General features: G+C 35.5%; 2 protein-coding genes across 12 annotated transcripts in view; both read right to left on the bottom strand.

Moving 5' to 3' along the window:
• The window catches only part of LOC123749708 (uncharacterized), a 201,199-nt gene extending 200,361 nt beyond the window's left edge, over positions 1-838 (bottom strand). Inside the window, exon 1 of the mRNA XM_069325761.1 lies at positions 701-838. Coding sequence (XP_069181862.1) covers positions 701-784 — 84 coding nt within the window. The 5' untranslated portion in view covers positions 785-838. The remainder of the gene's footprint in view (positions 1-700) is intronic.
• A 3,352-nt stretch (positions 839-4,190) lies between these two features.
• eRF1 (eukaryotic release factor 1) overlaps positions 4,191-24,262 on the bottom strand; it is a 33,097-nt gene continuing 13,025 nt past the window's right edge. For 6 of the 11 annotated variants that reach the window (XM_069325755.1, XM_045748852.2, XM_069325737.1 and 3 more), the window contains 11 exons: positions 23,089-23,240; positions 21,928-22,103; positions 20,198-20,325; positions 19,552-19,702; positions 18,483-18,553; positions 18,090-18,209; positions 16,264-16,393; positions 15,605-15,731; positions 14,122-14,215; positions 10,881-11,028; positions 4,191-6,977 (listed from right to left, as the gene is read on the bottom strand). In XM_069325755.1, coding sequence (XP_069181856.1) covers positions 6,892-6,977; positions 10,881-11,028; positions 14,122-14,215; positions 15,605-15,731; positions 16,264-16,393; positions 18,090-18,209; positions 18,483-18,553; positions 19,552-19,702; positions 20,198-20,325; positions 21,928-22,103; positions 23,089-23,189 — 1,332 coding nt within the window. In that variant the 5' untranslated portion in view covers positions 23,190-23,240 and the 3' untranslated portion in view covers positions 4,191-6,891. Of the gene's footprint in view, positions 6,978-9,841; positions 9,956-10,880; positions 11,029-14,121; positions 14,216-15,604; positions 15,732-16,263; positions 16,394-18,089; positions 18,210-18,482; positions 18,554-19,551; positions 19,703-20,197; positions 20,326-21,927; positions 22,104-23,088; positions 23,241-24,262 lie in introns of all 11 variants that reach the window. The other 5 variants (XM_069325716.1, XM_045748851.2, XM_069325723.1 and 2 more) reach the window with 2 other exon arrangements.

Below are 24,262 nucleotides of genomic sequence, written 5' to 3'. Positions count from 1 at the left end.
GGAGCAAGATTTAGCAAAAAAGTATTATATTGCTAAAGTTTCTAGAAATAAATCCCAATATCATGCGTACCGTATTCTGAACATTGATATTTGTATTGATTGCTTTTTCTCCTTAAATGCATACTGATTATGACTGCCAGATTTTTCTGGCATTCAGACGTCACTGTTTTAACACTATAAGCTGATATCCGGTAACTATCATTACGTAGCCTCGTAACCTTACATTTGTCAGCATTAAACTATATATGCCAGTCTTTCGTCCATTTCAAATGGCAATTTAGATCGTCTTGAAGGCGACATTGGTGGCCAACCATTTGGAGACACATTGTAGGCCTATCCCATTGTTACCAAGTGAAAAAGGCATAATTAACAACGGGAAAATATTGAAGGAACTAGTTTAAAATGTGAACATTTAAATACTCCCTTACGAAAGCGACGGCACAGTAGAATGCCCAAAAGGAGCTGTAATGAGAAACTAGAAAGACAATAAGAACGCCCAGACGTGCTAAAACTCAAAAAAAGTTCAAGGCTTCCATATAATCAATGTTTTAGCCTCCCTCTTCTGATCACAATCAACTTGATAATGGTCCAGGACGGACTAAAACGACCGAAACATCGTCGTCTCTTCAACTTGTAGTGTGTGTGTGGTTTGGTCAACACTACCTTACAATGACATGTAACATGCACCATCACCACTCACCTCTTCCCTTTTCGATGATGACACCGCCGTCTTCTCCTTCTTTATGACACGTGCAGTATGCCTGAAGATGACACCACCTTGCATCTTGTACCGTAGTGTTTAAATACTCGCCTGGAGGAAGTGACCTCCACAACACCACCATAAACACCGCGGGTCTTCAAGGAGCGCATGCGCCCTCCTCTACTCTGCTTCTCTTAACTAATTCACAATCATTTCTTAGCTAACAAAAAGTGTCACTATTAATACAGTTGAAATCGAAATTATTATTTATAGTAATATATTATTAAGATAATAATATTAATAATAATATTACAATATAAAATGGAAGTACATGAAGCATGTATTGAGTCATTAGTACCCAATGGCCCTTTCTTTAGGGGATTGATTGTACGATTATATCACTTGTCATCATCAATAAACACCAAATGCTCGTTAATCCAGCCACCAAACATCCTGATTATTTATTAATTTATTTATGTACAAGAAGTTACATTGGGTTGTGAAAGTATATAACATTGGTGTTTGGTTGAAAGCCGCCCCACCTATTATAGGTATAGGTTAAGTAATAACTGTAATTACGGAGCAATAAGATGCTTATCTTAACATACTAAAAAGGTTAGGTAAGGTCAGTGTTTTCTATGAAGCTTTTCAAGGTAAACTAAAATATTCACAATAAATTAGTATGTCACATATGCCCTTATTTAATAAGTCAATATTGACTTAGAAAGTGCGAGAACGGGTTGGATCTTGAATATGGTATTAAGTTTACCCCATCTATAATTGTTGTCTGGGTTATTGCTACATGGTTACCCACATCTGTTAGAAGCTTATTGAAGTCCATATGGTAATTCAAGGTTTAAACGCTGAGTCAGGTGTAATATTCATTAAAAAATGGTAAAGTCAGCAAAGATATACCTTTCCAGTTGAAAAATCGACGGATAGTGAGAGAGTACGGTGTTTGCATTCACATGCTAAACCTTAAATGAGGAAGTGTTAATCAAAACAATGATTGAGTATACAGTAATTTATTCCCCCCCCCCCCTTTACAATATAACTCTATGGTGACAAAACGCACATTTCAGTTACTTTTATCCATTCAAGAGGACGTAGTCCAGAAAAGGTAAGGAAGACCTGACGGACCTAAGAACTGAGACAGGAAAGTCAGCTACAAAAAGGAGATTCGTCAGGGTGTCTTGTGGCTGGTTGGTTCCTTCTTGTTAATGGTGGTTAGGTTGTGTTTCCTCTGGTTGGTGAGATTCTCTCCTAACGAGGACATATTTTCGTTGAACTGAAGAGACTAGTTCTCCTTCTAGAACGGTAATTATGGTATTGGGGTATTGCCTGCAGTTATTCTGGTCGTTTGGGTGGGACCGATCAGCCTTGAGAGTACTGCACAATTATTAATTATTGCCTTTACTTGTTGACCATTGCATTAATTCCTTTCCTTTAGCACGAACGATATTATGAATTAATATCTCTCGAGGTAATCAATAAGAAAAATAATATGCACGTACTTTAATGTTCTCGATGATTATGAAACTAATTTATTACCTGCAATGCTGCTCTCGTTACAGTTATTATCACCATTGTCAAGGTGGTTTAGTATTTCTCAGTTTAAGCCTTGTGACCAACCAGTATGTCTTCAAGAGGGTGAACGTCAACAAGAATATGTCCAAACTCCAAAAGGAGTTGAACCCGAGGCATTGTGTACATGCTAATATGCCACCAACTTCCCAAAGGTCCAAGTAGCTGGGCACCACTCATGTTACTCTACGCCTGTCCTCAACTCCAAGCTCCTAATGTCATAACCAATTTGTAATACAAGTGATAAAATCCTTTTACTTAACTTATTGAGGAGTATCATTATCCTAATTAACTAGGAAATTTGAAAATTAGAATTTATCTTCATCACTGCCAACACCAAACTGGTCTTCCTACATCCTCATTATGATCCTTTTCTACCATGTAACAGTTTAGTCATTTTAGTCCATGTTAAAATACATCATCCTACCTGTAATACTCGTACTGGCAGATATCTCAATGATCTGAACACATTTATAGGAAAATATATTTAGATAATAAAAAAGCCAAATATACAAATACCAATCATTGGTAAAACCAAAACAGAGTATACTGTTCCTTTGGGCAAACAAATAAAAAACAATGATCTTTTGTCACAGCTTAACAAAGGGGTAGAGGTCTTGCAAGGAATAAAGATATTATAGGACATGGACAGCCCAATTCAGGTTGGGGAGGAGGATGGTAAGGAAATCGTCCAGTGTTCAAGAAATTGTGGATGTTTAGAAACAGGTGTATCATGTGGCTTTTCTGTAACCTTTGGAGTGCACCTTTCTTTCAGACCTGGTACATGACTATGCACGTCTTAGAAAGTTAAAAAATACATATTCTGTCTTGTGTCGCAGTATTCCCTTGGCACCAAAAGATAAAATATATTTTTTTTAGTAAAGCTATGGGAAAAAATGATTATAGTAGAATTAAATACAAATTATAGTTCCCTAGCGGGAAGATAAATTTTTGGCCTTGAATAACCTCCGAAATACAAAGCAAGTACTATACCACCTACTCCTCCACTACAGGTAAGCCATGTGCATTTTTATTGCACTTCCAACCTGTACTCTATGACCTAGTCCAGCGATATCCAATTATTTTACCCTGACGGTAACCCTAAAATATTTGTTCATGTGCCAAGAACCCTCACAACCCATATAACCATGTTATAGTTTTATTTTCTCTTCTTTACATATTTATCGGATTTACAAGTCTGGTTTGTCCCCCCCAAAAAAATTGCAAGCCTTCACCTATGTTCATGTCTCACACGTGAACATTCTGCCACTTCACCCTCACTCAGATGTGTGAACACAAAACACTTATTATCAACTTTCTTTCTGATGTGAAGGCTTCGCACAATTTTCTTCAAAGTGTACTGGCTTAGGTTATATCCTATAGTATGGACTCTTGCTTGAAAAGTACACTATACTAAATCATCTATCTGTGCAATACCACCTTCCTATCTTGTACCAATATAATGACATTTTATATACTCTTCCCTGTTTGTTTGGATGATCAGTTCTTAAATTCTATTTGGGGAAAATATTGGGGTAATTCCAGAGCTTTTTCTAATTATAACATTCCAGCCTACAGCCTTGCACAAGACAACATGCCACTTTACAAAGGTTGTGTTTACCGATGCCCAAGTATTTGAGCGACTTATCACACACGTAACAGTAAAATGGTCTTTTTATCAACTACTTCGCAATATATTTATCAAATTCGACAATGTATGGTACAAGAGTTTTAGTTTATAAATTTTAAAAATTAATGCACTCAACTTACATTAATCTTCATACAGATAAAGTAAAAGTATGCAATTGAGAACAAAATTACTATACCTCAGAGCATCAACACCCAACAGAGAAAACACGAGCACAAACGTGCAATTCTAAAAGTAGGTAATCAATAAAATACACGATCAACTTTCCCTAAAGTATTTTATTAGCCGATCCATACAGGTGTTCAAAACCCTAGAGAAAACAATAGTACACTGGCGGCTGGCTTGGGCTGTGGGGACTTTAGAGACAATATTTTGTTAGATCTCTTAAATTTTGAAATTGCAATTATGAATAACATTTCACAAAATATCAAAAGCATTATACAGAAACTAGAGGATGATAAGTTTATGAGTTAATGGAATTTGTCAGGGTCCTAAAATAAAATATCCAAATTTTGAAACCTGAGCGCTGTAATTATGGATGAAAATTGTTGATGGCAACTGCCTGCCTTATCTATAAAAACCTTTAAATGAATGTATCCTCAAACATTTTAATATACTACTCCCCTTGGAAGCTTTGCATGATTTAACTAATATGCTTAAATTCTTCTCCAAACCCCAATATATTTGTAACACAAGTTCCCATATAACAGTTTTCTTCAGAAATTTTAGGCAGTCAATCACCCTTCAGATCCAATAACCCATACTTAGTCATCTTGACAGGATGCCTCGAATTAATGGCATATTATTTATGCAAGTTCCAAAGTTTAGTTATCAGCAAACACATTGTGGATTATTTTGTTTGTAACCAATAAAATATACAGGTGAATTAGAACTCTGGCAACTTCTCTATTCACAATCCACAATGCACCTGCTGTTCTGCATCCATAAGGACTCCCCCGACTCGAGAGCTCAAACCTTAACAGGAGGCTTCACCTAAACTGGAAGTGCGAACTGAGGTAATGTGCAGACACTTGGTTGTCAAGACGAGCCAATAATTCTTCCTAGTCTATCATTTCCTCGCGCAAATACTTATACCCTGTTCTTAAGAACAGGAACATAAAAATACCCAATAAGGCACAGATAAGATGCTACAGTTTGGCAAAAATGAACCACACTGGGGCTAACAGTATCAAAAACAACAGGTAACACTGTTATCCTGAATCAGGCGACAATGTCAACCTGTCATCATCTGAATGACAACAGTGTCAAGCTATCACCAGCTGAGCCAGACAGAACTGTTATCAGCTGTTCCTGCCAACACGGCAAGTCTGCCATTAAATGTTTTGGCTCAAATCTGCTAAATATTGTATCTGCAGCCTGTTTAACTCTCCTCTTTTATGCCACACAAAAAATACGTAATAAAATACAGACCATGGAGAGTGACGGGCATCCAGCAGGACCCGAAGGCAGCAGTTAATCAGGAGGGACTGGCCATCTTTTAAAAAGCTCTGAACCACTGACTTTACAAAACTGATTTCAGAATTTCTTCACGTTTCAGCATTGCACAATTATGATTTCCTCCGGCCTCGAGTTTCACTAAGTACCTGTTGTTCTGACCGTTTCCCATATACCATTTAAATTCCTTAAAAGAAACTTACCCTGACTTGCTACTAGTATCACCTAAAGAAACAAACAAGAAAACAGCAGTCATCACAATGTCAGAGGAGGAAATATACCATGAGTATCAGAAACATTAACTTGGCTCTTAATTATCCAGCTTATTTTATATTAATAGGTGGGCCAAGTTGAACTCTCCTCTCCACTAATACATTCAGCAAATGCACTTTGTTAGACAAACGTCTCAACATGAAACTCATTGCTGGATTTAAATGAAAATGATCCTGTTGGGATACTGTCAAAATGTTACTGGTCTACATTTACTGCAATTCCAACCATTTTTACCATAAATTTAATAAATTACTCCTTACCAATAGTGTCAAGCCTATATAAAATTTAGTTAGCAACCCCAACCTTATGAGTGCCACACCTGATTCCCACAGATGTAGATTTAATATTCTACAAAATACAGGTACTATGAAATCTTTAAATCCTGACACCTTTACTACTATAAAAAATTAAGTGATCACAATTTTTGCTTGGGGCTGCCAAGAGTATTGAGCTCCAGCTCCAGAATAACAGCCAAATACCAGTTTCATCAATTCTTGCCTTATAAATTTGTGAATATGATTAAAACCCATGATGTACTTCAAATTATTGGTGCTTATATTTAACAGTCAAAATTTATCAAATAATTATCATGATAAATACTAACAGGAGAACAGGCTAACAGGCCCACCATGCATTTCTAACTGAAGGCCTTTAAAGATTCATGCTGAAACTGGTTTAGTTTGACTGAAATTTCTTTAGGTACTTTCCCTTGCTCTGAGTATGATGGTAAGAAATGTATCTGTGAAACAAGCAGAGTTTAATTTGCTCATAGACCTTGGCCAAGAACGGTTATCATTTTGACAAAGAGATCCCATGATATTTAATGTCTCAATGACCCCCTTTCCCTCCCTGCAGTGTCCCACCCTCTCTCTAATCAGTTTCCTATTCCCCTGTCCCGAGCACCCACACAATGTGCCACCTTGTAAAAATGTTACCCAGGATTAGATGCTGGTAATAATATTCAAAATTTATTACAATATAGAACAGAAAAGCCTGATTGTCAGGCAACAATGTAGAACCACACTATGTTGGTGGTTCAAGAGTGACTTGCGTCTTAACAAGGGAACATCAGAGCTGCACAGCGCCTGGAGTAGTTCACAGCAAGAGCAATCTCCTCAGTTGATCCCATACCATGTATGTTCCCTAGGGCAGTGCTCCTCAAATACTGAGTTCTTTCCCCAGGGTGGTACTCCTTCACTGCCATGCCCTGTGTCCAGGCAGTATCCAGTATTTACATATAATCATCCAGATCAATATCATTGAACTCTTCTTCCAGGTCTGCTAACTGTTGTAAATCAACCTTGTAACGCAAGATCCCTGAAAAATTGATTAATAAAATTAGATTATACTATATATTGACACCAATTTGTCATAAAACAAGTTCAGATGTTCAAGAAATCATTTACAGATAAAAAAAATTGAAAATTTATAAATTAAAAAAATCTATGTAGAGAATGGTGTGAAGGCCTTTATTTGTAAGCAATATTTCCCCAAGGGTGAGATTGATCAAATCCATTGAAAAGGTATTAAAAATTTAATTTCCAGCCCCATACCTACAATAATTCACTGACCAGTTGAAACTTAAAAAAAATTATCAGAAATATAATCAGAAAATCATGTAGAATATTCTGTCCACACACTATCATGAGTAGATCTTGATAGATTGTGGACACAATCTTGATTGTAAAATGCAAGTCTAAGGAGTCTGAAGAGTAGTCAAAGAATAAAAGGAGCCAAGCTATAAAGATGGGCTGTGAGCTCAATAACAGTACTATGAGATTAAGATGAGATATGATCGCAATGAATAAATTAATAAGATGGAAAAAAGAAGACGAATAGTGCCAGATTACTTCACATTAGAGGAAACAATGGACAGAAAATTTATAAGCAAATGCATGGGAAATATAAGGAAATACATGTATGCAATAATGGTTTCAAGTAATAATAATTGAACTAGGAATGGAAGCATTGGAAGTTTCCATTCACAACTTTAAAAGCCGATTTGACAGAGCATTAGAAAATAGTGACAACAGTAATTCTATGAGGTTCGCGAGTTTAGAGGCTGGGCCAAGGAGCTGGTCTTACTCCTAAGACACAGGTGAGTGATATTAGACAAGCATGCATACATGAGCACACATTCGCCCCCCTCTCCCCCACTCACACTAATTATGTTCATTATTAATTCTAAATCACTAACATTAGCTAGTGTAATGTTAGTTAACATGCAATCCACATGTTTTAGTCAAAGTAAAGAACCCATCATTCATGTTAGACAAAATTATCTGATGTAATTAAGAAATTAGGGACAGTGTTAAAAATGAAACGGTGAATGTAATGAAACGCCCTTTTCTAGCCAACCACAGTAGCTCCGCGACATTGGCTCTGGTACCACAGGCATCCTCAAAACTACTATGCTTGGACTTGCACAGGCCTATCAAACACCAGGACCAGCAGATGGTAGGCTGTAAGTGATGGAAAAAAGCACGAGGAGCCAAGATTGTGAAAACTCAAAAAACACCCAAGAAAGTAGAGGCAAAATGAAACTGCACATCTTGATTATAGAGAAAAGATGGAAACAAGATAAGTGAGAGTTTCTCCCAAGTCAACAAAGCCACTTGCCACCCACAGACACACCCAATGGAGGAGAGCAAAGAAGGGGAGATACAGGGAACTACCAAGGCCACCCAGAGGAGTGTTTCAATATACAGTAATTATTTAATTTCAGGATTAGCCCTCAGTAGTTCCCCAGTTCCTATTCCTAACAGAGAATAAAGGCAAAACTAATGTTGCAGATTCCACCCAAGGCAGAAAGCATCCAGTGCAAGCAACTTGCAATGTTCCATTACATGGCACTGGAACAGCCATCCACCCGAGGACAGCTGAATGTCTCCTAATTACAATGGAAAAAGGCCTCATGCTTCCATTGTCAAAATTGGATAAAACTGGTATAGGCAGTCTGCAAAATTATTAAGACACCAGAATGTGGATCATATTGAGGACAACATCCCAGAGAACAGAGCATACTTTCACAGGGAAAGGAAGTGATTATAGACCCCTCTTCAGGCAGTCAAACCACAAACATGTAATCCAAATGAAGCCAGATAGCAAAGCCAGTGAGGAGAGATTTGGTTCTGAAACCGTAACTATCGTCAAGGAATAATGAGCCAAACCTAGAGGAGCCAGTACTAATACCTCGGGAAATAGTCACCCCAAATCAAAGCCATTGAGGAACTCGTCAAAGGCAGAGGATAAGGAGCTACTATGAGTACATGACACTCAGGACCAAACCCATGCCTCAATTGAGAAATGCCTGAAGTCCACATAATTAAAGCTTCAAAATCTATTTTGTTAATTAACATTGAGAAGCACTGGACACAAGAAAGTGAAGAAAACTCCTGAACACCAAATTCCATAATTCACAGATGGGATATGGTATACATTACCACAGAATACAACTGAAAAAATCATTACTGTATTCATCATCCAAGCAGAAATCCATAAACTGGAAAGACACTACAAACAAGACATAGGAAAGCATGAGTATTCACTTTTTTAGTAAGTACATAGCAAACTGGAAGACACCCAAACCTCCCACAAAGGATAATAGCTGAGGAAAAGGAAAACTAAAACCAGGACTTTGGAAGATAATCCTGAAAGTTTCATGAACTGATTAGCTAAGAACACAAGATAGGGACCAAAAGCACAACTGTGAAGAGTATTGAAAAAATAAAATACTAATCATGACCCTGCAGGTCAACAGAACCAGTGATAACCCACACCTAGTTAACAAAAAACGTAGTCGTTGAGTGTTTGGTAACAAACGAGCAAGAATGGTAGGCAGGCTGAACCTCTGTATGACTATTACACCTGGTGGCAAAATGGTTCGTTTACATTAGGCAAGCTAGCACTTCCCTCACTCTCATCTTTCTGATTAATCAAGATATGTAGTTAACTTTGCTTCGCATATGTTTTCAAGGTGGTTATATTCAGCTTTGGGTACTGGTGTTAGGCAAGCTTGTCAAAGTCCAGAGCCTATTTTGTGGAAGCGTGTCTGGTACCCGAGCCAATGAACCAGATAGCTACTTGGAGCTAGCCTAAAACATTTTATGGCAAATTTCTCTAGATGGTGATTAACATGTAAGCTAACAAATTAATTCACTCCAGCACACAAGTTGACTAACCCGATACAATACTTTGGTATAATTTTTATATGTAATCATCGAGGTCAACATCAAACTCCGAAAGATCCTCCATGTCTTCCAGACCTTGCAGGTCCACTTTGTAACGGAGTATGCCTAACAAACAAAATGCACAACACCAACATAGTAAATAAAAAAAAATGGTAAAGCATTTATGTACAATAATTACAGCCAAAGATACTACAACTGGCTTTATACTACAGTTTACAAGATTTAAATTATAAACAATTAAATCATTACTATTTGAATTTCAATACAAGGCTAATCATGGATAAGAAAATTAAACACTTAAACATGGTAAAAGTTCATTAGGGTAATCAAAGGTGTCATCTCAGGTGTTGAACCTCAAAGTACAGAAGTACAACAAATTTTTATGATAAAATAATTCAAAGCCCATTTTTTAACAAAGCATATGGTTCAACTAATTATACCAAGCTATAAGCATTCCCAATGTATAAACCCATGCACTGCTCCTATTGCTATCAACAATTTTTTTCACGTTTGATTTGTTAACAATTTTATATATGATGCACCTCAATGTAGTACTGTTGATTAGCTGCCCAGTGCAGGAGTTTAATCTCCAATGCAAGCAAGTACTATCATTAATGAATTTATAGATTTTAATTACAACACATGGCAATAAACAATTTATTTTCCCATATTTTCATTCCTTTGTGTTGAGTCATTCCTTTTTTTAGTAAAAGAAAATGCCCTTTCATGTTTACAATGAATCATTACAGCACTCACAATGGTGACAAACTTCATTATAGAATGTTAAAACTAATTTCATTACACATTTTAAGTCTAATGCAATCAAAATTTGTTGTTTAGCAAGCAGTCTTTCTATCATACCAATAGAGTTAAGCTCTTTGAAAACCTTCGTATCACTATGTGATGACATTGCCACTGTTTTTAGTAAATACAGTAATTGAACCATTTCTTGTTGTATGACATCCTACCAAAATATTCAACCCCTCTTCCTGTCTTATATGAGAAGTGTATACAGTACTTTATTACATACCTCCAATACCACCAAACCCTCGTACATATTGTGAGCCTTCTTGTGAACGGTCCGTGATGATTTCCAAGGTGGCACCAAAGCTCTTGTAGTTATTTGCCAGCCACTCTAGTAAGGGCATCGAGTCCACTAACTCCAATTCTACTCCAGTCTAAAACAAAAATACACAAATAATAGTGGAAGTAACAATATGAAAGGAGTAAAAAATACGAGCACAAATGATAACTTCAACAATGCCTTATTGTATAGTGTTATGACTAGGAACTTATTACCGCGATAAGTCACTTGTAGACGTTATACTCACTGCATTAACATCCTGTTAACAAAATACAAAACTTAATAAAGATCATGTTCTAATGTGTTAACGCACACATTTTTGTATAAATTTGGAATGTGCACTTGTGGCACATTTGTAAACAAAGAGTTCACTTGCCTATGATAAAACTGTGTTCAACTAGTCCCTGAGGCTAGATTAGTTTGTTTTGTTAGTTATGTTATGATTTAGGCTGGGTCAATGCTTGCATAAAAGTGAGCTACTGTTTAACATACTTAGTGAAGAGGTGAAGAAATTTTTAAGTGTATGTCTGGAATGCCAACACCTGGTTGTTATCCCAGCTAAATTTGTGACAAATATTCAGAATGACCCATAGTTATAGTGGACTTTGATGTGCCAAATGTAGCCACACGGGTGATTAAAATTGGTTACTATGTTATATAAACTGCCTATGATTACTGCATATTGTGGGGAGCACAAAATTATATCAAGCCATTTGATGACTAAAAACCAAATAGATTTCCCAATTAGAAGTCCTTGAAAGCCATATTTTAATTTTGTTTAAAAAAAAAATGGAATTTAGACGTGGAAACAATTGCAAAATAAAAGTGTAAACTACAAGATATTCTAGTATATTCATAAAAACAATCATCATCATGAACTGCCATCTGTGAATTCTGCCACCCATGAATTTAGTCTTCAATCGACACAGCTCAACCAGCTAGTCTGGCATTAGCCACCGAGGGGATGGATGTGTTAACTTGCTCATAAAAGTGGTAGTTTTAAATGTTTCTTGCTACTGTTACAAATATGCCTTTATATGTGGCGGTCTACATTTGTTTACTGCTAGACTCCCTTCTATATTGCATATTAATATGTATAAACGTGAATATAGACATTGTTGAAATAATTTGATGAAAACTTGAGGGGCGTGAAAGTGGCCCAAACTTGTTAATAGATACTACCTCCAGGTTAAAACCATATCCGAAGTTATCTTGAGTTTATGCTCTCGAGTAGTAGACATTTATTCACTGTACACGTTTTGCATTAGCCACCAGGAGACACAGAATTTTCTAATTTTTATTGTTGTTGAATTAAATCATTTTCATGCTAATTTTGGCATCAGCAAAGGGTAACAAAATTCTGGCTTGTGTTCTTGTTGTAAGTGTAGCAAGCAAGAACAGTGCCTTGTGGTAGAAATGTACTTTGCAATATTTATATTTTTGCAGTTTATGGAATTAGTAAGTTTATGGTATAATGATGTAAAGATTTGGTTTAACTTGTGTTATCTTGAGGTATCAGTAGAGTAACAATGTCTGAAACTACATTTTTTTTTTTTTTTTTTTTTTTTAACTGTTGAGTGAAACCAGTTTCAGATTTGTACTTTGTAAATTATACCTGATGTCGGTTGTGGATGTTGGTGTTGTAAACATCAGCGTTGCCATAATACTAGAAAAAAATAAGTGTAGAAGTGTGATAAGAGCATGTAAGTTATATTTTACATATAATGGCCTTGTGTAATTATATATAGCCATGTAAGCAGTGACAAGGCAAAAGTAAGCAGGATGAAGAGCACTTGAGAGTACAGTAGTTATACCCGACAGAAATAGATCTTAATGTTGACAGCTAATTCATACTACCATTTTCCACTGTTCATTATTTACCGTGTGACTGGGTAATTGATAGTCATCTTTATCCCTATTGATATATGTGAATGATTTAATATATCATTATTTACTGGCGATATTGAAGGCTGTAGAGCGTGGTTCACACATTTATCGATTATGTAAGATGATACAACTAACAGTAAAAATTACCTGCTGATCTGTACTAGCATTGCATACCTGTAAAGTTCCCCTACAATAAATGTGTAATAATTAGTAAACAGTTTGATATTCTTAGTCACATTAAATTTTATAAATAAATTGTGCAGATATTTTTTTCCATTTTCCATGTTAAATTTTGTATTAAAATATCACAGGTGTATTTTACCTTAGATAATTAATTTGTTGATAATTTTTCTGTTTATAATAATGCAAATGACTGGATGACTCAAATGGTCAGACTAGCCTGTCGCCTCTCTTATAATACTTGCACTGCAGAAAAGTACCATAAGAAAATTTCATGCTTAAAAACTATGACTGGAACAAAAAAAGATGCATTTTTATGCTTCCAGATGTTAAAGCACTGAAGAAAATACCACAATGAAAAATGTACATCTTCCTTTTCTTTGCCCTAATCACACTATATTTACCACTACGATTACACTAACTTTATCATCACACAAACCCTGCACCTCGCATTCTTGTGGTGTTCCATTTTCTCCAGCATCTGCTTTCTAGTTTCTTACTAGCATAAGACAATCATTCTCCCTACATAATTTGATTTTACAGGGCAAGATGGTTATATACACTGGCACTAAAAATACTGTACGCTAGAAAAGCTTGTCTCAAAAACGCAATGCTAACAAAACTAGCATAAGAGGACCAAATTAGCCAATTTACATTCCTGGCTATAAACAAATATTTATAAACATTCGAGGAATAGATGTATATTCGAGTAAATTATGTTTAAATGATTGTTCTACATGATAATTGAGAGAATCTCAATCTGTGCCCCTAGCATGTGCCTGTTCCTCACCCGAGGTAAACATGGTACTAGCAGGTAATTGGAGAGCAGAACATGAATCCTTTTTATCCATTTACATTTGTACACGTGTGTGTATTGTCTTATCTTGTGTTTTAACACAGATTTTTGGAAATCACTTCTCTATCACAGTAAAAAATCAAAGCAGGTAATGAAATGTTACAATGCAAAATCCATGCTTAGTGAAATTTTCAGTTCAATGATGCATTGTGTCATCACAGCTCATGTGTGTTAATTAGCTTGACTAGTATTACTGGATATAACCTAAAAGAAAAACAATACCCACTTAAACAACATTTGACCTTTTAAAAAATATTAACTTACAGCTTTGTCAGTAAAGTGAGTCTTGTCCTTTTCCTGCTCGGGAGTTAAGTGCAAAATTGTCTCTTCACCAGACTGATGATTCTTCAAAACGTATCTGGAAAATTTTTATTTGTATTATTATATGTTCTTTAAAATTACAGTGTTTACATATGCCATGTAAATATACTTTCCAACTTATAAGGCAATGATGCTCAAAACCCCTTTTGTAAACTATAAAACAGGCAGAAGCGACAGAAGACGACTTTCGAGTGGCAAATTTTTCCTAACAAGTCAGCATTAAGTCTTTTCTTATTCCTCATCTCTGTAAATGATCCTCCAGAGGGAATAAACTTTCAATGTTTGTTGATGACAAGAATTATGAGGATACATACTGCGGAAGACTGCAAAAATGCTACAGAAAAACCTGGACACATTGAAAGAATGGTTATAAAAAAAAAGTGGCTAACAATTTAATTCAAGAAAATTAATAATAAAGCTGGATGATGGCAGAGAGAGAGGTTAGACCCAAAGTAACAAATTAACAAAGTAACTCTCCTAGGGTCAGCCAGAAAATGACCTGGATGTTCACGTTACACTGAACCTATCTCTTGAGGCCCACATCAAAATGGTATCAGCTGCATATGCAAGGTTGGCTAACATAATAACCGTCTTTAGCCTGAATACAGTCATTTAGGGCAATGCATACTACATATCAGACCCATTTAAGAAGTCCTAATCTCATTAAATACAAATTGAAGAAAATTCAGTAGTATGCCACAAGATTAGTGGAAGAGCTACGGGGAATGAGTCAAGAAATTTCACCTTGCATCACAAAGCGAGAAGAGTTTGGAGAGCTGTCATGACAAAAGCATCATTCAGAATGCTTGGGCTGGACGGCTGGAGCAACAGTCTCGCTTCATGCAGGTCGGCGTTCAATCTCCAACCGTCCAAGTGGTTAGGCACCACTCAACTCCTTATCCTGACCACTTCCCAGTGCTAGTCAATGGCTTGGTACTTTCTCCTGATAATTCCCTCCCTCATTAAATTACTTCCATTTACCCTCGTTCACTTCAGTGCCCATAAATTACCGGTACTCAGTTTAAATCATCCTTGCTTTGTCTGCCCACTTTTGCTTGCCTTTTCTCTTACCCTAAAATTAAAAGGTACTTAATGTCTCCAAATAAATATTAACTTTTTCTTGTTGCTGTTCATTTAACATTCCCTCCCCCCATCCCCCAAGATGTTTATAAAGGCTTAAACAGACAACAGCAATGGTATATTAACACTTACAAAAAATCAACACCCAATTACAGTTCAACTTGAATATTGAAGAGGGTTACTTTTGGGTGTAAACAGGGCAAGTGTATACTCTCCACTTAACAAAAAAAAAGTTTCATATATTAAGAAATGCAAAATAATTAATAGACATATTAAAAATTTCTCCTCCACTTGTGGGTATTATCACTCAACACAAACGAAGATTCACACTGAAATTATAACTGACCTGACAAGATCGAGGTTTTCCCAGCAGATAAGAATCTCAACAGCTCCACACTCGAGGGCTTTCAGCGTATCCACAACACCGAAGCAATACTTGCCAGTATCTTGGCTAATCTCTTCAAAGTACTTTGCTGCACAAAGAAAGACATTTAACTAATTAGCAAGTGTCTGTCAGGAACCATCTTAACTGCCCCAAGTCACCCATGGAAGCATAACCATGAGAATTATAAGGGTACCAGCAAACCAATAAATACTTAAGAGCATTGTCTACCAACAGGAAATGTAATGGTTAACTAGCCTAAAATTAGGTAAAAAAGAAAAATTTTCCAACACAATGATTTCAAGAGTTACATAGGTTAGATTAGGCTTAATATTCCTCTTTTTCTCCCACTTTCATCCAAAATATTCTTTGGATTAAACATATCTAAATTATACTTACAAAATATGTATTTCAGAATACATACACTTATTAAACAAGAAAAGTTGAATTAATATTTTACTGCAGATCAGAATACATAAACCTATTTAAGTTATGTGTTCATTGGCAATAACATTTAATTGCTCATGCAAATATGATTTTTTAGTTAAAAAAAATTGGAAATGGCAAAATATATACCAAGTATTAAATGAAGTATACCAATGAATCTCAGAAATAATATTTACCAATGAGCTTTTTCTCTTGAATGAACTTGACATTAGCAAGAGATTCTGCCGCTAGCTCAATCGCCTGATTGAAGCCATTCTCACCTCCATACGACACATCAACAAGCTTTATTACTTTTCCTTGTAACCTCTGGGGAAAAGAGAATTGAAATTTAGCATAACTACCTCTACCCCGCTCCCGCTAAAAGTTACAAAAACTGGTTACCCAGTTAATTTATAATTATTTTATTTAAATACTGTATGTGCTGCAATGCTACCTCTATTACATTTCTTTGCATCAAACATTCAGAATTGCTAAGCAATAGTTGTTAATGCCAAAATTAAATAGCACTCGGACAACTATAACAATCATTTTAAAAAATAAAAAATTTGTTTTCAACGGATTTGCAGGTGCTTGAGCTTATTTTGAATAGCCCTTGCAAGATGCTGTCGATATCAGATATGGTCAAGCCTGGTTCAAACAGCTTCTGCAAGATGTTGTATCACAATCTACTCAAGTAATAGAGAGACCAAGTGTAATCCAGTTGTCGTGAGCTCAGCTCCGGGAAAGTTGTGTTCTTTAGCACAGCTAAAGAGCTGTGCCACAAAGGTCACAGCTACTCAGTGTAGACAGCTCGCATGCAAGGAGCCACAATCGAATATGAAGGCTCTGGTATTCTTATTTATATCAAGAAGCTGTAATATTTATGCTCAACTCACCAGAAAAAACTATACAATTGAAAATACAATATGGCAATGGGTGATCATGGAAAGAATGTCCTTCATTTCTCTATTAGAACTACCCGACTATATGAAATCATAAGGGGGACTAGAAATTACACTATGCAGTGGTTGGAGGCACTGACAATCTTGACTCACTCAGCCACTGGTAATTACTACTTGTTTATTAGAACTACTGTACAAACAAATGTGCAAATCGCCACCTTTACACACGTGTCAAATACTGTACAAGGAATCAGTAATGTGCATGCACACAATTCACTGCCAGGGCAACAATTAGCAATTCAAATAATGGGTTGCAACACATGATATAATTTTAAGATTTGCATGGAAAATGAACACACAGTATCTTGCAAGCAGCACACATTCACGACAAAGTATTCCATGGCATGACTACCTGAAGGGACATCGACTCTCACTACAACATAGGTACCTCTGAAGGCTTGGTGGAAAATCATTTACCTGGACAAATGCATGCTAGAGAATGCCCACAGCATATGCAAAAATATGGTTAAGCAAAATCAACAAGAGACAGTTTCAGCCCAATTTAATTTTTGCAGAAATATTGGCAGCAATTTTGTATGTATTTTAACAGACATGAGAAAAAATGTTTTCAGAAAGTGCACAGAAGCAGTAGAACGGTGGCAGAACGACAAAAGTCAGAATAGCCAAGGTTATTATAAAAGAAGAAATTCAACAGTAATTTACAAGTTATACAACTCTTATGAAATTTTCCTCACAGAAAATGAAGATTCCCGAAGAGTTTAACAGGTATTCATATGGCAGGTGCTAAAATGCTTTCAAATATATGTCTCATTATTCCTTATAAAAATTTGTTCTAAAATTGGACAAAATTGCTTTTCACTAAATCAGACACTCTGAACACCAATGCTCCAGATAGTCTCAATATCCTCCAAAACTACACAAAGGAATAGTTTAAATGAATGAATTACAGCAAAAACCATAGGGGCCCATATGAATTACCATAAGTGAAGTTAAATATTTTAATGTTTTGCCTCCACACATACAAGTACTGCATAGGCGATGCTCCATTCACCAAATCACAAATGAATTTGAAAGGTTTCTTTAAAATTGCACTAACTTACAGGGTCAAACATATCTGATTGGGAGAGTTCCGTCTTAAAATCGGCAGACCCCGCTAAAACCAAACCTGCAATGTTGGGTTTGTCGTTGGAGATAAATAGTTGCACTGCTGTCTCTGCTACCTGTAAAGACAAACTAGTTAAATAAACAATATTAATTATTCAATCATAATTAAACAAAAATACTAAAACACTTCCTTTCCTGAAAAGGAGGTAAATGTCTAAATACATTAGATATATTTCCATGGTTAATGTCTTCATAGGAAGCTTGTCCTTATATCATAAAACAATTGTAGTTTATTAATATTAATTCTTGATATATAGAATTATCAGAAAATTGTGTAAAAAGTAATGACATGCTTCATACAATTAATTTCGTTAAGAAGTAAAGCCTACCTTTCGAACATAATTATGACGCTTCTCCATTCGCAAGCGAGCAAAACGCAAAGCAGATTGACCACCACGACCTGAGAAGACAGACAAGTATTTGTGGCATTACTTTATATTTTGTATTATGGAACTACAACACCATTGATTAATAAAAAAAATTTGGCTTAGGTTGCCTAGTAATTACAACTTCCATCTCTCTCTCATAAATTCAGACTTTGCAATTTTAACAGTTCAACTGATATTTGGCAAATTATTACCAAGCTCAGAACCCTTTATTTTTCGGGGAGGAATTAAACTGCATGTGCCAATCTTTCATCCACTTTAAAAGCCCATCCAGATCATCATCTAGAGACTCGTCTGGATTTATTTTTTGCCCTACACGTAAGTCATGTATACTACACTGTATAGTAACCGTACATAAACAAGAACAAAACCACCGAGCTCACACCACCTTTTTCTTGGAAATTCCTTGGACTCCTTATAGGGACTAATGCCAATGAGTTTTCTGAGCTCTTCTGTGGCATTTTCTTCTCATTTGCAAAAATTATCTAAAGATACCTGGACAACCTCTTCTCATAGTAAATCCCCTATAATTTTTATTTTATTGTGCAAGATGAAGAAACCATTTGATTAGGGCTTTGCATGGTCCTCAATTCAGCTTAGCTAGTTGATCAACCATTAAATACCGTATTTATACTTTTATTTAAAAAATTGCCACATTTCTATTTAGGAAAAAAGGATATAAATCGCTTTAGAAGTTACAAAGCTGACAAATCAAAATTATGTAACTCAGAAGGATAAACAGATGGATGGTAGAAATGTAATATTAATAAAATGTAAAAGATTATAATGTACAGTATGTATGTAGGTAATTAATAATTTTACTCAACTTTAAAAAGTCAAGATGTTGCTTGTCGTTTCTATAAATGTATGATCAATAGGCCCACAAATTAAAGAATTTTATCATCATAAACACACACTATTGACACAGAGATGAATGATGTTGCTCTATACAAAAGAATGACAGTGCAAAAACTTACTGCTACAGTACTGTACTGTGATACACAACACTAACCATGTTTCTTCGGAAGGTCAACCGTGAACTTGTGTAATACTTCTCGCGTGTTTCCCTGCAGTGTGCCAAATAGCGCACCATTACCATCCATCACAATGAAACCAAATTTGTTGTCATCTGCCAACAACGCCGAAAGCGCCTCTGTGTGAAACTGAAATTAAAGAAACTTACTGTAGTACAAAACTATGGAATAAAAAAAAATTGTAATGTTCCTATTTTACATGCACATTCTTACCCATTACATAGTAGATTAAATGTACAACAGCTTTAAATCTCAATTTCACATATCATTAGCCTGCACACATTAATATAATTCATGACAGGCCTATGTCTAATTCTCTAAAACCCTCTCAAGAAATGGCTACACATGACCCAGATTAATTTTCTAACCAATTTAACATCTACTGCAATCAATATCCTCAAGTACCTTTAAGTCTTGCCTCTACTTTAACTTTCTAATCATTTATGCAAGAACCCTAATCAATGATGTAAAGCACCGAACTAAGTATAGACTATTTGGAGACACTCCTTCATCCGTAAGGGCTTACATGCAAAATATTATCTTCGTATTTCTGAAGATCAACGTCACTACGTACTCTGATCAAGGAGTGTAGGTAATGTCAAGTGACAACCAACATTAACTCACCTTATTGTCGCAAAGGTAGAGTGATGTGTTGATTGGTTTAAATGGTTCAAAATCAATGTTGACTTTCTTTTCTTTTCCTTCTTCTGTAACGATGGTACCACAGTAGATAACTAGTCCATTGGGCGGAACTAAAATGTAGACAGAAAATTAGCACACAGATACCAAAATTTGCACATGTAAATGTTTATACAAGTGTTATTTAAATATTTAGCTTAGAACCCAAATAACATTACAATAATCATTACATGAAATACTTTGAGGAAATCCCAATGAAAATCTGTTCTATAATCATGTAAATTTCTATGTAGTAAGCTAGCTAACTACCTAATTAGGCTTCCGGCAGTTTATGATGGATCCATGTGCACATGGCACCTAAGGTAGGCCTAATATCATACCTCCACTTGAATCCCCCTGAAGGCTGTCTGCACTTTAAACTATAAATGGGAATTTTTCATGTGTGCATTTAGATAATGACTTAAAAACTGAGGATATACAGCATTTTCATTATGTAACAAAAGCAATTTCATTGTGTAAAATTTATTTTTTACCATCCAAAATGAAAAGCCGCAAAATCTAGCAATAAAAATTTTAGACAAAAAGAGCATTATCAGCCAAATATTAACAATTATAAAAACACTTAAAAATGTGTGCATACCTAGATTAAACTTCAGAGGGGTTTACTTCTAACTTTCTAAATTCAGGCATTTTGTTTTTGAATTCTTGGTCAAACACACTGTTGGAATTTGCATCATATGCGCCTGAATATATAAAAGCTTGGTTCCTTGTGTATTTTCAAGAAACTCTCGTGAGGATGAAGATAAAATTGGAGCACAGGAATTACAGATCTAATGAAGTTCTCTACACAATATTTAATTTAAAGCTACTTTGCTCAAATTTCTAATAACATGGTAAGAAATTCTAAAATCTTTAAAATTTATATGGCTATGTCTACTCTTATTTGTTCAAAATTTTTCAGCATGGTGGTGGTGGCAACTCGAGTAACCAAATCAACTACTATTTATTTTTAATCAAGTATACTACTATCTATCTATCTATCTTTCCCCCTTCCTCCTGTTGCTGCTGCCCCCCGTTCCTACATTCCTCCTGTTCCTCCTCATCTTTCTCTCCCTTCTGCTCCTCTCCCTCTCACTGCCCAATGTTAATGGGAAGCTCACTTTTATGATCCTGTACAAGTTTAAACTTTGAGGCCAATATGAGGAGGTATACTCAAATTAGAGAAAAAGTAAGTACACTATTTTCTAAAATACTCTAATACAGTGGTTCCCAACATTTTTGCAACCACCAAAGGGCAGGAATGGAGGGAGGATGGGGAGAGTGAAATCCCAAAGTACTTTCTGGTGGGTCTCTGAACCTAAATTCTGAGTACAGTACTAGTATATCTGATTCATCGAGAATTAGCAAGAGGCAAGTACAGTATCCCGATTAGGCAGCCGTTTTCAATTATGAAAATATGGCAGGAATTGCAGGGCTTTTTGAGTATTAATAAATGGAGCCACGAGTCCAAAAAGGTTGGGAATCACTGCTCTAAAATATTTAAGAACAAGATGAAATCAAAATTGAATACACAAGTATTAAAGCTAGACAAATTATTTTAAGTATCAGTACCTGTATGTGGACTAAAATGTTAGATGCCTCTATTATGTATATGTAAATCAGCTGATAAGAACATTAACTGCATCATTACAGTGAAAACAGAAGAGTAAGCACACCTTTAGTATAGAGTTTGAGCCGTTGTTGTACCGATGTGATGGCCGACAAAACAGATAATCTGTTTACTCTGGATTTGATGTTAGATGCTGTACCAAACTCATCTGCCAACATTTTACTAACTCTAGCAATTTGATCCTTAGGAGGAATGATAAGTGAAATCATTGAGGTGCCATTTCTGAAAAAGAAAACTTATATACAGGAAAGAGAAAAATGTATGCAATAGCTAAGGTTTGATAATTAAATTTTAAAACACGCACAAACGTTTACATCTCCATAAATGAAAAGTGTTTCAGTATCACTATAGGGCAAATACTGTACTATGAAATTAAAGTATTAAGAAGCACAGCACAAATTATAAATAATTAGGCCCTAAGGGAAAATAATAATAAAATCTTAACCTGCATCACTTGTGTACCTTAGGTTTACTATATACTACTAAAGCAAAAACTTCAAATACCAGTTTTTTTTAGGAAATAATCTTATCCGTTACTACTATTAATCAACACAGATTTGAGAGAGTTATTATCAACAATTGCCTCTGAAGCTCAACAAAATTACCAGTATATGCATTTATCTTTAGAATGAATATTTAGCAAATGAATTATTTGGAACTAAAAAAAAAAATTAACTATACAGTACAAAATAGTAAGTAAATCAGATGACTTTCATAAAATAGAAAAAATATTATTGACTTATTATTTTAAAGGGCAAGTTGTAGTCGTATAAACTGCTCTTCATTCATAAATGGCGTTTGACGGAATCTCTGAATTTCTGAAAATCACTTCCATAATAATTCTATTTGCATTTTTAAGACAAAACCCTAAATATATGAACACAGTGAGGGCTGAGTTTATCAGGGAAACAACCAGAAATCCCCTAAACCAACCACCCCAATACTCAAGACAAGAACCGATCTAGCTGCAGGTTTTTTTCTCTTTGCATTATTTGTACTTTTAAAAACAGTATAATTTAAACAAGTTATCTATAATAAGTGGCTAGATGCAAGCAACATCCCCTACAGCAATAAGGCCTCAATTATTGTGAAAATCAGCCACTGAATGAAAATCTTAGAGGGAACTCCAAATCTTAAATTATGGAACTCTCCCAATGTGCTAATACCCCCATGGGCTCCAGTGAAAGGTTACAGCCTAGTTACTTACCCTCTGGCCATTTCCAAGCTCTTGATTAGTTTCTTTATTTTCCAGATCTCAACATTACGATCCGCACTGGACTCGTCCGAGCTGTAACCCTGGGACGCCATAATGTTGTTCTGGCTTGTGCTTCCTGACCCACCAAATTGCACTTATGGACTCTGCAAAGATAATTACAATGAAGCAGCTTACTACAATACACTAGTGTTTGAATGAGGGTGAAGAAAATACCTAGTACTGTACTTGTGCAAGTGTTTTATTAAACAAATTTTGGATGAACGTACATCCTTTATCAAGGTGCTGTAACCAACACATTGGTTAGAGCACCTTGATAAATGACGGCAAGTATTGGGTCTTTTCTTCACCTTCAAAATTACAATTATAATTCATACAAATTTGCCAAAATCTTAATAATTTTAAATCATCCAAATACAGTTCATCACTCATGAGCTTTTCTATATAGTATCTGCAAAATATAAATGTGTTAACACATATTAGGGGCATTGAAATTTTTGCACCACTGTATCTTCTTCTCTCAGTATCAAAGAGAACTTAGTACAATACAGTACAGTACTGTATCTCTACAAGGTAAGATAACATCCACAAGTTTGTAATTTGTGTGTTTCCTTCTTGCAAACTGTTTTTGACTTTCTAGTACACAGCCACACCAATGCATTTACACATGGGTTAGCTTATTATTATTATTATTATTATTATTATTATTTTCCCTTTTTCTTCCCTTAAACTTGTGAACACTTTCAATGCTTTTTATCCAACAATGGTACAGAAGAGATTGATGGGATGGATTTATGCTGTTTACATGAAGCCAGGTACTCTACCCTTTTTATTAATCTGCACCAAAAGTTCTTATAATGTTCTTTATTATTTGCTAACAACTGATTGAATATGCCAGTTTGATTCAAAGTTCATTAAGGTGTTTAAATCGGTACTTGTGAGTCTGATTTTTTTTTACAGTAGGCCAACATGTTAATGTTGATGATCGGTGTGAGGGACAGGGATTGCACTGGGGAAGCTCCCACTCATCAGGAACTCATTCAAGAGTAAACAGTTGTAAATTCTCACCCTGGTCAGTTATTTCCTTGTATGAATACATTACATACATTATCAATACACCATTTCCCACATTTTGGGGGAAACCAGCCTGGATGAAAGTGAACACAGC

Source organism: Procambarus clarkii, chromosome 2 (assembly GCF_040958095.1).
Source record: "Procambarus clarkii isolate CNS0578487 chromosome 2, FALCON_Pclarkii_2.0, whole genome shotgun sequence".
NCBI classification, from domain to species: Eukaryota; Metazoa; Arthropoda; class Malacostraca; order Decapoda; family Cambaridae; genus Procambarus; species Procambarus clarkii.
This window is presented reverse-complemented; position numbering and strand designations above follow the sequence as displayed.